Source organism: Ovis canadensis, chromosome 1, assembly GCF_042477335.2.
Source record: "Ovis canadensis isolate MfBH-ARS-UI-01 breed Bighorn chromosome 1, ARS-UI_OviCan_v2, whole genome shotgun sequence".
NCBI lineage: Eukaryota > Metazoa > Chordata > Mammalia > Artiodactyla > Bovidae > Ovis > Ovis canadensis.
The window spans coordinates 206965343-206981807 of NC_091245.1; the positions used below are offsets into that span (position 1 = coordinate 206965343).

The following is a 16465-nucleotide window of genomic DNA, read 5'->3' on the forward strand; positions in this document are numbered from 1 at the left end:
CACATGAATGTCAGTAGTTGTAGCACATGGCTCAGTAGTTGTAGCTCAAGAGCTCTACAGCATGAGCTCAGTGGTTGTGGTGCACAGGTTTAGTTGCTCTGCAGCATGTGGAATCTTCCTGGATCAGGGATTGAACCCATGTCCCCTGCGTTAGCAGGTGAATTCTTCACCACTGGACCAGCAGGGAAGTCCCCTAGGATGATTTAGGGCAGCAGAAAGGTTGACTTGTTGTATGAGAGTTAGTTAAGAAAGTAGTTGGGGGACACTGGCTTGGAACTGGTTTTCATATGATAGATGTGCTTCTCTCCAGTCCCTTTTTTTAATCTCTAAAAATTAATTAGTCTCTCCCCAGTCAGTGAGACCATAAATGCCAGAACATCAAGAATATAGAAAATACGTTAATTTAGTTAATATAAATGACCCTATGAAGAAAGGATGCCAAGTAGACAAATTCAGAATCTAAGAAAACGCAGAATAACTATTTAAAGGCCAAGTTTACATACTCAGTGAGTTCTGTGATTTTGATGAGTGAAGTTATTCTGCTTCCCCTCTTATGTAGAATTTAAAATGTTTTTCCTTCTTGACCCATTAAAGATTCAAAGAGAAAAAAAGTTTCATGGTGAAACTGCCTCTCCATTTTTTTTTTTAATTTGCATGCAGTAAAATTTACTCTTTTTGATGTTGAGTTGAATGTTGTTGTTCAGTTATGTCTGACTCTTTGTGACCCCATGGACTGCAGCATGCCAGGCTTCCCTGTCCATCACCAACTCCCAGAGTCTGCTCAAACTCATGTCCATTGAGTCAGTGATGCCGTCCAACTATCTTAGCCTCTGTCACCACCTTCTCCTCTTGCCCTCCATTTTTCCCAGCATCAGTTGTATGAGTTTTGAAAAACGCATGGTGTTATTTAACCAAAACCACAGTAAAGAAACACATTGGTTTCATCACCCTCCAAAATCTCCTGATATTGCCCCGTTGTACTCAGCTCTAACCCCAGCAGCCACTGATCTGTTCTCCATCCCTAGAATTTTGCCTTTTCCTGAGAGTGCCTTTTGAGTCTGACTTCTTTCACTTAGCACAAAACATTTGGACTTTCACTTAGCATAAAACAGTCTGACTTCTTTCACTTAGCATAAAACATAAAACAACATCCATGTTGTTTCATTCTAAAGTGGATTTATCACTTGACTAATACGATGTAATATTAGGGGAAAAGTGTATATTTTCATGTCCTCTGACCAAGAATCTGTTCTAAGAATGTATATGTTGGATATGACATGGTAAAGTTAGTATTGCCACTGGAGGAAAAGAAGACAAGGCTTTGAAGGAAGAAGTTTATTATACTCACCAGTCAAAACAATCAATGACTGAAGAAATATGTCATTAGTTAAAGGCTACAGTAGGGTGTGTCTCAGAGATGGGAGTGAGTAGGGGTATGATATGGTCCTTGGGACAGAGCTGGGACCATGCCCTTTGCAGGACCACTGCAGAGGAGGATAAAGGGACAGTTTGGAGTGTGTCATCCTTCTGTAGATGTCTGGGCATTCATTCAGCAGCAGGCTCGCTAATTTATGAAAACCCACTCCCTATCACCTCCAAACTTCCTCCACACAAGATTAGTTGGGGGCATATCACCATTCTTCATAGAAGGGACATCAGTGTAGTGAATCTTCTCAATCTATACTCTTCAATGGGTCCCGTTAAAATTTTTATTTTTATATTTACCAGTCCACCCTTTTGGAGAAGGAAATGGCAACCCACAATAGTACTCTTGCCTAGAGAATCCTGTGGACAGAGGAGCCTGGTGGGCTGCTGTCCATGGGGTCGCACAGAGTCAGACATGACTGAAGCGACTTAGCATGCATGCATGCATTGGAGAAGGAAATGGCAACCCACTCTAGTATTCTTGCCTGGAGAATCCCAGGGACAGAGGAGCCTGGTTGGCTGCTGTCTATGGGGTCACACAGAGTAGGACACGACTGAAGCGACTTAGCAGCAGCAGCAGCAGCAGCAGCAGCAGTCCACTCGTTATTGGAATATTCATTGCAGATTTTTAGGTCTCAGTACGGTATTTGCTTTTGGTGGCTGAATGGTATATCTTAACCTGGAAACTTTTGACAAAAATTTAGCTAAACAAGACCTGACTTATAGGTAGCTTAGAACTGAGCTCATCATTTTGTTGTAGGCTGTTCAATACTCCTATTCCTCCCTCAAAGTTGGGAAATGGAAAGAGATTTTCAAATGTTTCTCTACTGGATATAAATGCCTGATCAGCCAAGTTGAAGTACTTATTTAGTAGAGTCTTGATGAACTACTTAATTATCTGTGAGGAATATATTAGGTTTTTTCTGTTATAGATTGTTATGTTAAACTCCATTTCTGACCTTCATGACTACATTGACAAAAGCCAGTTGACTGCGGACTTAGGGGGAACTTTGGAATATTGCCACAGTCAGTGGATAAATCATCGAACCGTGAGTACCAACTTGCGTGCCCTTTTCAGTGTCCCTCCTGGTGTTTTAGAGACAGGGACTTAAAGATCAACTGTTGGACAGTCATTTCCCAGGACTACCTAACATCAGGAAGGTTGGGTTTTCTAAGTGACAGGGTGGGGGAGAGAAAGGGTGGAAGGATAAAAGCTAGGGCTTCTCCTGCTGATTACTTTGATCTTGCCTCATTTTCTGGTATAGCGGTCTCGAGGGACTTGATTTAGAGTGTACCCAGGGAGTTTGCAAAATACCGATACTCTGGTATACCTCAAGGAATTTAATATACTTGATCTGGGATGACTGTCAGGCATTAGTGGGCCACAAGCTCCCCAGATAATTCTAGTGTACAGACAGATTCAAACCTGCCAAGTCAGAAGAAATTGCATCTAAATGTAGACACCATTGAGTATTGTCTGAGCTCAGGTGAGGTACTAAACCTCTCTAAGTTTGTTTGCTCCTTTGTTAAAATGGGACTAACACAGTGGGTTCTCAGCTGAATGCGATATTGCTTGCCGAGGACATTTGTCAAGGTTTTTAGGCAGACATTTTTTATAATCATAACTTGGGGAGAAGGATGTTAACTGGCATATCCTGGGTAGAGGCCAAGGATACTGCGAAACATCGTATAATGCCCTAGACAGGTCCCTACAATAAAGAATTATTTCACAGATAAAGGAACAGACCTTCAGAGTGAAGAGGTAATTTATCTAAGGTCATAGGGTCAAGTTGTAGCAGAGCCAAGACTAAGATCAAACTTTTTTGAGTCACCCTATTGGGGTCAGTTCCTTTGCACCTTTTCCACTTAGTGATTATTCACTAATCAGATGCATGGAATCAAGTTATTTTGTTAATAGGACTCACCACAGGAAACCTCTGGCTTTCCCCTATTTCTAGGATGACATTTCCAGGCCTTACACCTGATTGTTTTAGTTCTTACTGTTACGTTTGTAAGGTACTCATCTGTGCCCAAGATCCTTTCAAATTTGCCATTCCTTTTGATAAAAACAAAAAACAAAAAAAACAGATTGACTGGATCCTGCCTTCTTTCCTTCCTTATTGCCCTAGAATATGATCTTGGCCAGTTCATTTGACCTGTTAGAACTTTAGTTCTCTCTCCTATAAAATGGAGATAAAATGCCTCCCACTCTAGATTACTGAGGTGCTAGACAAATGTAGAGCACAAAGTTCAATGCATGGCCTACTGTGTATACTCAGGAAATACTTCTGTCCTGTTAAGACAGCGTATTGGTGAAAACATTCACATTGTTATGATTGTCTGACCATCCAGGCCATTGAAAACTTTGCTCTGGCATTGAAGACCACTGCCCAGATGCTTCAGACTTTTGGGGCCTGCCTGGCTACAACAGAGCTGCCCAGAAGCATCCCTTCCACTGAAGACCTTCTCATGTCCCACATGAGGCAGCGGAACAAGTTGCAGGTGAGTGGTCAGTGATCTCTCAGAGGCCAGCCTCTGTGCTGGCAGATGGTCAGCTTCTTGGAGAGTTCTGGGAGCAAAATTAAAAGTTAAGCCCTCTTCTCCAGTGACTTGGCAACCACCAATCATCTTTAATCTTCTAGATAGGCAATATATGAAGAGAAAAATCTTTGAATGACTGGTAGTACATGTAAAAGGATTGAAGGTAAGACCTGTGAAAAGCAGCCCCTCCAAAGGGAACTCATTCCGGCTTGGTGCTGGTGAGACAAGGGATGTGGGCATCCATTCAAGGTGCACACTCCTATGATCTGCTCAGGACAGAACAGGATATAATGGACTGAAACTGCAGGGAAGGAGGGAGGGATGGGAGTTGGCTCTTGAAGCATAAATTTTCCTGAGGTTGTTGCGAAGTTTAGGGGCAGAATAATAAAGTGACTTATTGCTTCACTTCTCTCAGGGATGTGTCTTTTTAGTTGGGAACCAATTTGAGAAATAGGACTATGAAAGTGCTCTGAATTGGATTTAAGGAGAGGCACCTATTAAAGGATTCATAAAAGCATGTCAGAACCTGCTGGGAAGGCAGCTTGGCAGATTCTTTTAGGCCATGCAGAAAAGAGAAATCTTCTCAGGTCTTACTGGATGGATGTCAGCCCCTTTCCACCACCAGAAGCACAAACAGACCAAAGCTATTATTTGGCGAGAGAGGCCTTCCCCAATGGCTTCGTGAGTAAAGAATCTTCTTGCAATACAAACAACACAGGAGATGGAGGTTCAATCCCTGGGTTGGGAAGATTCCCTGGAGGAGGAGATGGCAACCACTCCAGTATTCTTGCCTGAAAAATCCCATGGACAGAGGAGCCAGGCCAGCTACAGTCCATGGGATCGCAAAGAGTCAGACACCACTGAGAGACTAAGCACAAAAGCACTCCAGTACTCAACAAGGCAGCAAATCAAGGATAGAAGGTTGATACATCATAGCATTAAATGTATTCTCGCTGTGTTGAGCATAAGAAGAGCTGAACTCTCTTATCTGTGACCCAAAATATGCAAAAATTTTGCTTTGCTAGGTGGTTGAGTTTTTATTCAGCATATACTTATCACCTACCATCACATTCCAAGGAAACAAACAAAATGCAAACTCAAAGAACACATAGTTTGGTTAGGGAAGTCAGAGTCAGGTAGTTGAGGCAAATTAATTCTTCCATGTGTCAGGGAAAACTGTATAATTCTTTCTTTAAGGGTCTTGGTTACCAAAAAGAGTTCAAAATATATTCTCAGAATTACTCTGAGTAACCAAAAAGTCTGGTTTGAAACTATAGAAACCTGAAAATGACTTTTAGAAGCTTGACTTATTTCATTGCCAAACCTATTGGCCAAGTTCACCTCCCATGGTTCTTGGAAGATGGCATGGGGTGTGGAAGGCTGGGTCTAGGGCACCTCTCTGAAGTCTGCTAGAAAAGGGCTGGTGATCCATGAGCACAGGTCACAGACCACAGGAGACTGCAGCGCATCAGTTAATACATGGGTGTGATGCTGAACATCAGAGCCTGTAGGAAGGCATTGTGAACAGGGCTCCAGCCTGGGCTCATGAGCAAGTGCGTTCTGTATGTCGTTCCAAGAAGTGCTGGGAGAGGTTGCAGAGCAGAAGCATCAAGATGACCAGGTGGCCAATCAGGGAGGCCTCTGGGGAAAAGATAAACAGAAATTGGATTTTAGATGAGGACACATATCTGAGGGGTGAAACCAGCTGTAGGTGCAGTGAGGGTTCACAGGGAAGGTAGATAAGTAAGTATTCTGTCATCTCTACACAGGCAGAGTTCCACAGAGGTAAAGGGAGGGAAAGAACCAGCCTCCGAGATGGAGTAATGTCATTTTTTAAAATTCACAGTAGCCAGCAGTTCTTGGAATTAAAACAGGATGTGTCCAAGTCAAATTATTATGCTGTACACCCTGAAACTTACACAGTGCTATATGTCAATTATATCTCAGTAGAACTGGAAGAAAATAGAGTATAAAGTGAATTTCGGTTAAATTTAAATTATTCTGTCTTTATTTGACCAAGTAATATTAATATTCTTTTAAAGACAATACATAGTGTTTCTTCTGTGATTACTAATTGTTGACCTGGTACAACTTTGATTTTTTTGCTTCATATCTTACAAATTAGAAGCAAAATTTCCAAAATCATTAAACTAGATTTAGATTTTTCCTCTTTCTGATCCAAAAATGATTTAGAGAGAAAGGGTTTATATTACAAAAAAAGGAACACTGTTTAAACTTTTACTAATAACTCAGTTTTATGATCACATATATATAATTTTATTTTGATTAGAGTATTTTACCTACTTTTTAAACCAAAGTTTCTATAATTGAATATTTTTTCCATTTAGGAAGCATCTTTTCCAAATGAAAAAATAGTGTAAGATTGATTCTCAGAACAGTGAACTTCTAAGTCTGTTTAAATATCTATACAAGTTACAGTGTGTGATTTATGGCTTCCTCCTAGCCTGGAGAGTTTTTGTCTGAACAACACAGCATTAAGAGACTTGGTTTAATTTCTTGATTTCCTTTCCCCAGGGGGTCTTTGAGAGCCCTTATTTTAGATTCACATAAGCACATAGTTACCTCTACAATCAGCCAATGAAAGTAGGAGAGTTGTTGAACTTGAGAACTTTTACAGCCTATGCACTGATTCTGTATGTAGTTGTTACCACATTCTTCAGAATTATTGTCCAGAAGAATCTCTTTTGTCTTGACCACACTAGTATATCAAACCAATTTGGTTACAAAGAAAAAAGTCTCAGATCATAAATAGCAGAAGAAACAAATCAAATTTTCAAGCACTTACCACTTTAAAGGAGCTCTTCTCTAGAAGAAACATAAATTCTTTCCTTAAGGCAGAGCCACACATTGGCTCTTAATCCATATTTAGATCAAAAAGGCTCTCAATAGCAATATGTGCTATTTTCTGTCCAATCAGACTGTGGGCACTTGGGCTTCCTACTAAGACTTGAAACTTTATTTTCTCTGTGATTTCGCTATACCATGGGCTTCCCCTGTGGCTCAGCTGGTAAAGAATTCTTCTGCAATGCAGGAGACCTGGGTTCGATCCCTGCGTTGGGAAGATCCCCTGGAGAAGGGAAAGGCTACCCACTCCAGTATTCTGGCCTGGAGAATTTCATGGACCGTATAGTCCATGGAGTCACAAAGAGTCAGACACAACTGAGCGACTTTCACTTCACTTCACTTCACTTCACTATACCATCTGAGGAAGAGAAAGGAAGAGAGAGTCCTGTACACACATTCAGCATTGGTCTTCTTTTGGGGGAGACTAAAGTCCTCATAAGTCAAGACAAGCACACATAACTCAGCACACTCATCCCTTCCCTGCATGCACTTCTTGCACATGGGTGAACAGCTGGAGTGTACATTTAGAGCATTTACACACAGGGACCCCAAACTCCTCTGAAAATTGGATCCTTCTCCAAGGAGAGCTCTCATTTTCTGAGGAAAGGCAGCCTTGACAGAATGAATACAGGCTATCTCTCAGTGTACAAGCAGTATGGCCACACTCAGTTGCTGCCACTAGGATCCTATCTGCACAAGAGAAAACTCACCGAAACTCCCAAAAACATATATAGATGTTCCCAGAAGCAAGTCCCTGAGCTCCTCCTCCAGCCTGAATGCCAGCAGTAGAAAAAAAAAAAAAAAGACCGAGGATATTTTCTTTCCATGGGGAAAAAATTAAAGATCCTTGGGCTGTAGGACAACTGGAAAGCAAGTTCCCATCTACATGAAGCAAGGGAAATTGAGGCTTGCCTCACACAATATATAGAGTCTCTTAAAATTGATCAAAGAACTAAATGTAAAATCTAAAACTATAAAACACTTAAAGGAAAATACAGATGTAAATCTTCATGACTTTAGATTAAGCAATGGTTTTGTAGATATGACACCAATTCTTGTCAACTTAACCATAAAAAGATAAGTAACTCAATTTTAAAACAAGCAAAGGTAGTTAGGACTCCTTGCTGTCACTGCTGAGGGCCTGGGTTCAATCCCTGATCTAGGAACTAAGATCCCATAAGCCACAGCAATGCCAAACAAAAAATAAGTAAAAATTAAAAAATAAAAATGGGTAAAGGATTTGAATAGACATGGGTTGCAAAGAGTCAAACACAACTAAAGTTATTTAGCACACACACACATATCCAAAGAAAGTATATAAATGACTTATTAATTCCCAGGTGGCTCAGTAGTTAAGAATCTGCTCGCCAGTACAGGAGATACAGGAGACTCAGATTCAATCCCTGGATTGGGAAGATGCCCTGGAGAAGGAAGTGGCAACCCACTACAGTATTCTTGCCTGGGAAATCCCACAGACTAAGGAGCCTGGTGGACCACAGTCCATGGAATCACAAGTCAGACACAACTGAGTGACTGAGCACAAAGCACATGAAGACATCTGCAATATCACTAGTCAGTAGAGAAATGAAAATTAAAACTGCAATGATATACCTACTAGGATCGCTATGCAGTCTGACTGCTGTATTTATGGTTCTTAATCCAAGGATTCAAACTACTGTGGTTTGAAAATACTTTTTAAAAATTCCAGATAAAAGCAAAAAATGGAAATTGCCTTATACCTGGAAATGACCTACATAGCATTTACATTGTATTAGGTACTATAAGTAATCTAGAGATGACTTAAAATATGCAGGAAGATGTCTGTATGTTATATGCAAATACTATTTCATTTTATATAAGGGACTTGAGCATCTGCAGATTTTGGTATCTGAGGTGGGTCCTGGAACCAATCCCCTGTGGATGCCAAGGGACAACTGTGCTGGCATTGTAAATTTGACTCTATTTTCTTTGTAGGAAATCCCAATAATAATGTTAATTTTATTTGGAATTTAAAATACCTATATAATCTGATGGTTTTTGAAAACATGTTTCCTGGTTTTGTCCACCCAAAAGGACCTGGAAGCAAAGACATCCTAATAACAATGCATATGGCAGCTAGCACTCAGATCTTGATTTATAAATATCACTTTCTATCAAAAGAAAGCAAGACTCCTTGGAGAAATAGGAAAATATAAAAGACAAGAAAGGAAAATACAAGAAGGACCTGGAATATTTTGTTTTGACAAAAACCTAGAAAGGTCCCAAAAATTAATCAAGGCTCAATCAAAAAGGGAGAACCAGCTCAAAGAGGGGCTCACAATGGCCAAAGTTGGACACTTTAACCATCAAAAACAATAATGACTACAACTGACTAAAATACTAAAAAATTAAAAAATTTGAGTATGTAATAATAACCCCCCAAATAATAGGAAACTTATCTAGTGGCCTATACTCTTTTAAAATGTGAGTGATTAAAAGAATAAGAGGCCAAAGAACTGGTCCTGATTAAAGACTAAAGAGATATGACAATTTAAATAACAGTGTTCAAGTCTAGATTGGACCCTGGATTATAGAAAAAGGAATTTTATAAGGGATGTTACTGGGACAACAGGAGAAATCTGAATATGAAATTTGCATATTAGATATTGTATCAGTGTTAAACATCTATATATATTTTTACTGTTGTGGATATTTAAGAGTCATGCTCTTAGGGAAAAAGGTGCACAATATCAGTGAACAATGTTAGATGGTTCAGAAACAATTTATGGGACAGGGAGAAAAGAAGGAATAGAGGGAAGAAGAGAGAAAGCAAATGAGACAAAACATGAACAGTTGGTGAATAGGGATGAAAAAGTATATGGGAGTTCTTTGTAAGTCTGTTTTCATTTCAAAATTTTAAAGTTTGAAACATGAAAACTCTCTCTCTCTCTCTTTTTCTTCAGGAAACAGCTAATAAATGTAAACAAATAACAGAGTTAGAAAATCCTAATGAAATAAATGACTAGGGCAACAATCATCAGGTTGTATCTGACTTCTGTGCTGATTTGTCAGTGGTTTGCTCTATATAGGTATTAAATATTTTGAATTGTCACCACTGTGAACAAGGACAAACTCCATTTTGGGGTTGGGCAACTTACCTTTATGCTGTCCAAGTACCATAGTTCCTCAGTCCATGTTATGGCAGATTTTGGTAACCCTATTGAAGCTTTTCTATAGGCAGAAGGAGAAGGAAAAAGCTAAGAGCATTTATTAATGACTGCCTTTTTCTCCCCCCATCATATCTTGTTGTTAATCCATCTGCAACCTAATTTCTTTAGACTATTTTTAATTCATCCAACCTATAAATATCTAATGAGCACTGATGAGATAAGAAATGAGGGCTGATACCTGAGAGTGGAAAAGAAGGGTTATGTCCAGGTCCCAGGCAGGAATACCAGTCAGGTGGCCGACTTGGGGCATTACTTTGAAAGGACAGATCCACAGGGTCTGTCCAGAGAATTCTGATCAGAGGAGTCAAATCTGTCATCAGCCCAGATCTTAGGACAATTTTGAGGCTGGGTGTAGGTAGTGGAGGCCTTCCCAGGGGTGAATCCTGAGGTGAGATGGGGGACAAGGAGCAAAGGTATAAGGTTGAGAGGGCCTGAATTTCTGTGTGACTGGAGTGCAGAGTATAAAACCCTTCCACAGGGAATGAATGTGCTCTACATCAGTGAGGTTGGTGGTGGCTAGCCTTCAAGAAGAGATTTTGTGTTTGTGTGCATCAAAGAGATTGCTTGGTAATTATGGGCCTTTTCTTACCTTTAAGGCATGCCAAATCGCATCTTGAGTGATCCAAGAATCAAACCCCAAACTCACAGCTGCAAAATTCTAGGCCAGACTCTATCCCTTTTGGCCTACCTTATATGTAATGATCAGGGCACTGAGAGATTGCCTGCAGTATGCAAGTAGAGGACTGGAGCCACTGGATTTGGAAGGAGATAACCTGACATCTTCCCCAGTTGCAATGCCCTAAGTCCCCACGTAAAAAGAGGGAATAGAATTGCCTTGGAAATGTGAATATTCCCAAGTCAAACTGAAATTGCTGCTCATCTCCTCTGTACTTTGATTGTTGAACAAGGGCACACTTTGGGGGAGGGACAGGACTGGAAAGTGTTTATTGATGAGACCAGATGCCGTTTTTTTCATGGTTAACTGTATGGCATCTTCCATCACCTAACATTTGATATCTGTCATTTTCTTATTTCTGGCCACTATCTTGGATTAAAAAAAAGATTTTATTAACTAATTATTTTAGATTTATAGTAACTTGAGATATGCACAAAATTTAAGAGTTGTTGCTTTTGGAGTGGGAATGTGGATGGGCTGTGGACATAACACATGGTTTTTCAATATGTGCATGCGTACATGCTAAGTCACTTTAGTCATGTCTGACTCTTGCGATGCCATGGACTGTAGCCCACCAGGCTCCTCTGTCCATGGGATTCTCTAGGCATGAATACTGGAGTCGGTTGTCATGCCCTCCTCCAAGGGATCTTCCTGACCCAGGGATCGAATGTGCATCTCTTATGTCTCCTGCATTGGCAGGCAGGTTCTCTACCATTAGCACCACCTTGGAAGCCCCTTTTCAATATGTACTGTTTTGTATATTTTGAATTTTGTATCATGTGTTTGTATTACCTATTAGGAGCAAGTTAATCAATTTAAAAAGCTAGAGCTTGACTTCTACTTAGTACTTAATTTGCTAAATATAATAATATAATAAAAATATACTTACCATTGTACTCAGGCTTCCCAGGTGGTGCTAGTGGTAAAGAACCTGACTTGCCAATGCAGGAGACATAAGAGACTCGGGTTCGATCCCTGGATTGGGAAGATCCCTTGGAGGAGGCAATGGCACCCCACTCCATTATTCTTGCCTGGAGAATCCCAGGGACAGAGGAGCCTGGTGGGCTATAGTTCATAGGGTCATAAAGAGTCAGACTGTGGCAACTTAGCATGCACACATGCACCACTGCACTCACTGAAGTCTACCTAGAATTTGCTTTTAATTTCTTCTAAGAGAGACTGTTTTTTCCTTTCTCTAGGATGAGCTGAAATTACTTGGAAAGCAAGGGGCCACATTGCTGTCATGCATGCAAGAATCAGCAACCAAAAGTCCCACCAGCAAACTCAGTCTCAATGAAGTTGAGAATGTAACTACCATGGAAAGGTGAGTGAGAAGGGTGGTATCTGCTTTTTCTGGAGAGAATACATAGAACCAGATAATGTGAAACAACCAAGAACAGATTGGAACAGCTGCCGATGGGTCTTGGTGGGGTCAAGGAAGAAGAATATTTGAGACAACAAAGGAAAAACCATAGTGTCCTTCTGGCATCCATCTACAGAGATCTTTTTATGAGAAAGCCATTCCCTCCTCCTATGGTCTGCTTTCATCCCAGGATGTCAAGGAATATAGTAGTATTTACCGAACCTTCATTGCCAAAAAACTGTTTGGTTAGGTGCTGTGTTTGCACACCTGTCCTCTTAGGTGGAAAGAAATAGAAAGGTAAAGTTACCTGGAGCGCATTTTAAAGGTTACCAGGGGCACATTTTAAAGCAAGGCAGCTGCATCTGAGGTTTTTGCCTAGTGCTGAGGGTGTCCTGATTGAAAAATGGAAAATAGGGGAACCAGCCGAACCATGAGAAAGTCATACGTGACATAGACTTCAAAGTAAGGAGATCATCACAATTAGGAACCCTGACTGAAAACATGGGTGTTATCAGCATGAGCCTGTGGAAATGAATGCTAATCACATGTCCTATCTTGTTCTTTCTTGACAGGTTATTAGTTCAGTTGGATGAAACAGAAAAAGCCTTTAGTCAGTTCTGGTCTGAGCATCACCTGAAGCTTAATCAATACCTACAACTACAGCACTTTGAACACAGTTTTTGTGAGGTGTTATTTTCTTGTTTAATAAAACTTCCTTTTATGGTTCTGTTAGGGGAGTGCATAGTTCTGTGACTTCTGGTTCTCTCTTCCCCCTTAAATTCTGGGTATCAGGCTCTGCATCCTCTCCCTAGTCCAGTCCCTTCCATATATTTTTGATTCCTCTTCTCACCTTTTTAGTGGGGGTAGCAATGTGCCAGAATCTCATTTTCCCACATGGTATTTCAGTGATGGTTTACCTTCCTTTTTGATTCAGTGTAGCTTCGATATTCCATCTGCACATTGTCTCAGCACCCCCAGGTGTTTTTTTTTTTACATAATTCATTTACTTTAGTTGGGGATTAGATGATATACTTTTAACATTATTATTTGCATTTTGAATTTATTCTTCAGTCATTCATCACATTTATGATGTATTTATTATGGCATTTCAGTACCCCCAGCTTAATCTAAAAACTGATGAGCTGTTTAAAAAAAAGTCTATATAGATATACACATATCCTGAATCGTTTTTGGATTTTCAAGTTGTCTAGAGTATGACAAGCCTATACCTGAAGATGGGATGTCCATTGGCTTATTTCTGGGCTTTCTAACATGTCTTATAGGTTAAGCTAGCCCTGGACAACTTGTTGGCAGAACAAGCAGAGTTTTCAGACTTCGGAGACAGTGTGATGCATGTGGAACAGCTTCTTAAGGAACACAAAAAACTGGAAGGAGAAGGCCAGGTTGGTTTGTTTGCTTTTTCCAGTTTTGTGGACTGGGAAGAAGGTCCCTGTGGATAGTGACAGATCACGGCCACCCATTAATTGTTAGAAGGTTGCCAAAAGACACAGGATTGCCCAAATACTGACTTTTTAGTGACCCCACTCCCACCCTCAGGTCCCCAGGGAATTATGCACATTAACAACTATGAGGAATAATGCAGGCAGTACAGAGTTCTGTTAAGGCTGCAGGAGCACCCAGTTGAGGCTAGAGGCTTAGATGGGGTTTCAGGTGGCCCTGCCCATTCATTCAGTGACAGGGCTAGGGAGGAATAGCAGGAAGTAAGGTCACATTGGGTGTGTTACCCACTGGGCCGGATGTGGAGGCAGGCTTGGTGGTAAGGAGGGGAAACTTTAACAGGAGAAACCAGAAAAAAAAAAAAAAAACCACCTAGCTTTATAATAAGCAAGATGGTGAAAAAGGGGAAATTGGTCCACATTAGTTCTGTTGCTACACAGAGTTGGTAAAGCTTTCTCCTTTCTCATGCTCAAAGAGTTATAAATATCAGACTTGTAAAGGAATATATGCCTCAAGTTCTCATACCCAAATTAAACAGTTTCCCAGATCTGTACACAGATCAACACTTAGTACTCCTAAGTCTATCTATCAATCTTTACAGATTTGGTTGTTACAAATTAAGAAAGACCAGTCAGTTCTTACCAGAGAAGTTCCTCTCTGCTTTTCTTTAATTAGGGTCCCTTTTTTGTCTCTTGGGAAGTTTTCTATAGTTGCCATTTCCATTCTGAGCTAATCTGGAGGCGTCCTTCCTCTAGATTATGGTAGATGGTGATTTCATGGTACTAGAGGTTTGCTTCTCACAATGTGATCCTTTGGCCAGCAGCATAGATATCACCTCAGTGAGAACTTATTAGAAATATGGGGAAATCTCAGGCCCCGCCTCAGAATCAAAATCTGCATTTTAATAAGATCTCCAGGTGTTTGACATGCACATTAAAGTTAAGCGTTTGACATTCACATTATTGTTAGAGACATTTTTTGTTGTCGTTTGGTTGCTAAGTCGTTTCCAACTCTTTGTAACCCCATGGTCTGTAGCCCACCAGGCTCCTCTGTCCATGGAATTTTCCAGGCAAGAATACTGGAGTAGGTGCCATTTCCTCCTCCAGGGGATCTTCCTGACCCAGGGATTGAACCTGTGTCTCCTACGTTGGTGGGCAGATTCTTTACTGCTGAGCCAGTGAGGAAATTCCCTTAAAAAATGGTAACAAATGTAAGCCAAGTCCAGTTTGGCTTTAAGAGCTATCAGTTGTGAGTTCTGAGCTGAAAGTACTTTTGCAGTGCATGAGCATACAGGCCCACCTGAGCACAGACTCTCACTCAGCAGTCCCACCCTTCCCTTGTGAGCACCCTGTTATCCATGATCGTTGACAGCTAATTGCTTTAGTGCTGAAGGCATGAGTTATGAGAAATGTTTATTAAACAGTGAAAAAAAGCTGAATTTTGTGTATGTGATATCTCTGTGTCTTGGAGTCTCCAAGATACTCAGTCTCAGAGTCTCAATTTTATGTAATTTTAGTTTTTTTCAAGTGAACTCCTTATTAAATGTGGATACTATGTATTTTCATTATATACATTCATATTTTAGGGAAAATATGCCTCATCAATCCCAGTACCTTCATTTTTGGTTTGAAAAATATTGTTTTATATATAAATACATACACAAAGGTAGCTGCTAACCTGATAGAAAGGTATTCATTCATCACCAGGTATTCCTTGTCTTAGATTCTGTGGCTATAAGTGGTGAACCAGACAGTTCAGTTCAGTTTCAGTTCAGTCGCTCAGTTGTGTCTGACTCTTTGTGACCCTATGAACCGCAGCATGCCAGGCCTCCCTGTCCATCACCAACTGCTGGAGTCTACCCAAACCCATGTTCATTGAGTTGGTGATGCCATTCAACCTTCTCATCCTCTTTCGTCCCCTTCTCCTCCTGCCCTCAATCTTTCCCAGCATCAGGGTCTTTTCCAATGAGTCACCTCTTCGCATCAGGTGGCCAACGTGTTGGAGTTTCAGCTTCAACATCAGTCCTTCCAGTGGAACACCCAGGACTGATCAGTCAAGACCCTATTTTCACACAAGTTGCATTCTACTGGGGAGAGACAGACAAGTGACAGTAATCAGATAAATCAACATCAGATAGTGACAAATGAGATGGAGAAAATTATGGGACATGAGAGAAAGTGAGTGGGGGGTACTACTTTATTAGTTAGGAAAGGCCTCTCAGACCTTTGATCTGAGATCTGGATAGCCATGCAAAGATTTAGGGAATAGCAGTCAAGGCAGAGAAGCTGCAAGGACAAAGGTCTTGAGGTAGAAACGAGGTTGGGAGTCCCAGTAGTGTGGCTGGACTGTGGTGAGCTAGGAAAGAACAGGTGGGAGCACTGGTGGTGAGGATTAGATTTTATTCTCGGTGGAATGGAAAGCTGTTGGACAGTGCTCTGGGTTGTGTTTTAAGTACTGGATCTGCATGACTGCATTCACATTCTCTCTTCTGCCCATCTCCTTAGACTTGTGATCTTTGGTACATACTTTTAAAGTCGCTGACTGTGAGTAGGGGCGAAACCTGTGGTCACAGGACATCTTTCTTGGGCAATGTTCCTGAACCAGCTGGACTCACCCACTGCAGATGACTCACAGAGTCCACATTGGTTTTATCCATTCTGTGCCTTGTTTACCCTGGTTTTTCACTTGTTTTCTCAAGGATGCAGGAGGCCTTTCCATTTACCTTTGAGTGATCCAAACAAAGCCATCTAGTCATAATCGGGACTTTTTAAACATCCCTTCACTCAGATTTCCAAGTGGAATTGTTTCTTCAAGTGATATGGGCTTGGCTAATCTCTTTGTCCTGTAAATTGTTAAAGGAAAGAGGTGATGTTTGGATAGAATCTACTAAAATATGCTTGAGGTTTGTCTTTTCTCAGCACTTTCTCA

General features: G+C 40.8%; 1 protein-coding gene across 1 annotated transcript in view; it reads left to right on the forward strand.

The window, feature by feature from the left end:
* MCF2L2 (MCF.2 cell line derived transforming sequence-like 2) overlaps positions 1-16465 on the forward strand; it is a 280069-nt gene that overhangs the window by 106875 nt on the left and 156729 nt on the right. Inside the window, exons 6-10 of the mRNA XM_069594515.1 lie at positions 2358-2474; positions 3778-3927; positions 11916-12040; positions 12652-12766; positions 13363-13482. Coding sequence (XP_069450616.1) covers positions 2358-2474; positions 3778-3927; positions 11916-12040; positions 12652-12766; positions 13363-13482 — 627 coding nt within the window. The remainder of the gene's footprint in view (positions 1-2357; positions 2475-3777; positions 3928-11915; positions 12041-12651; positions 12767-13362; positions 13483-16465) is intronic.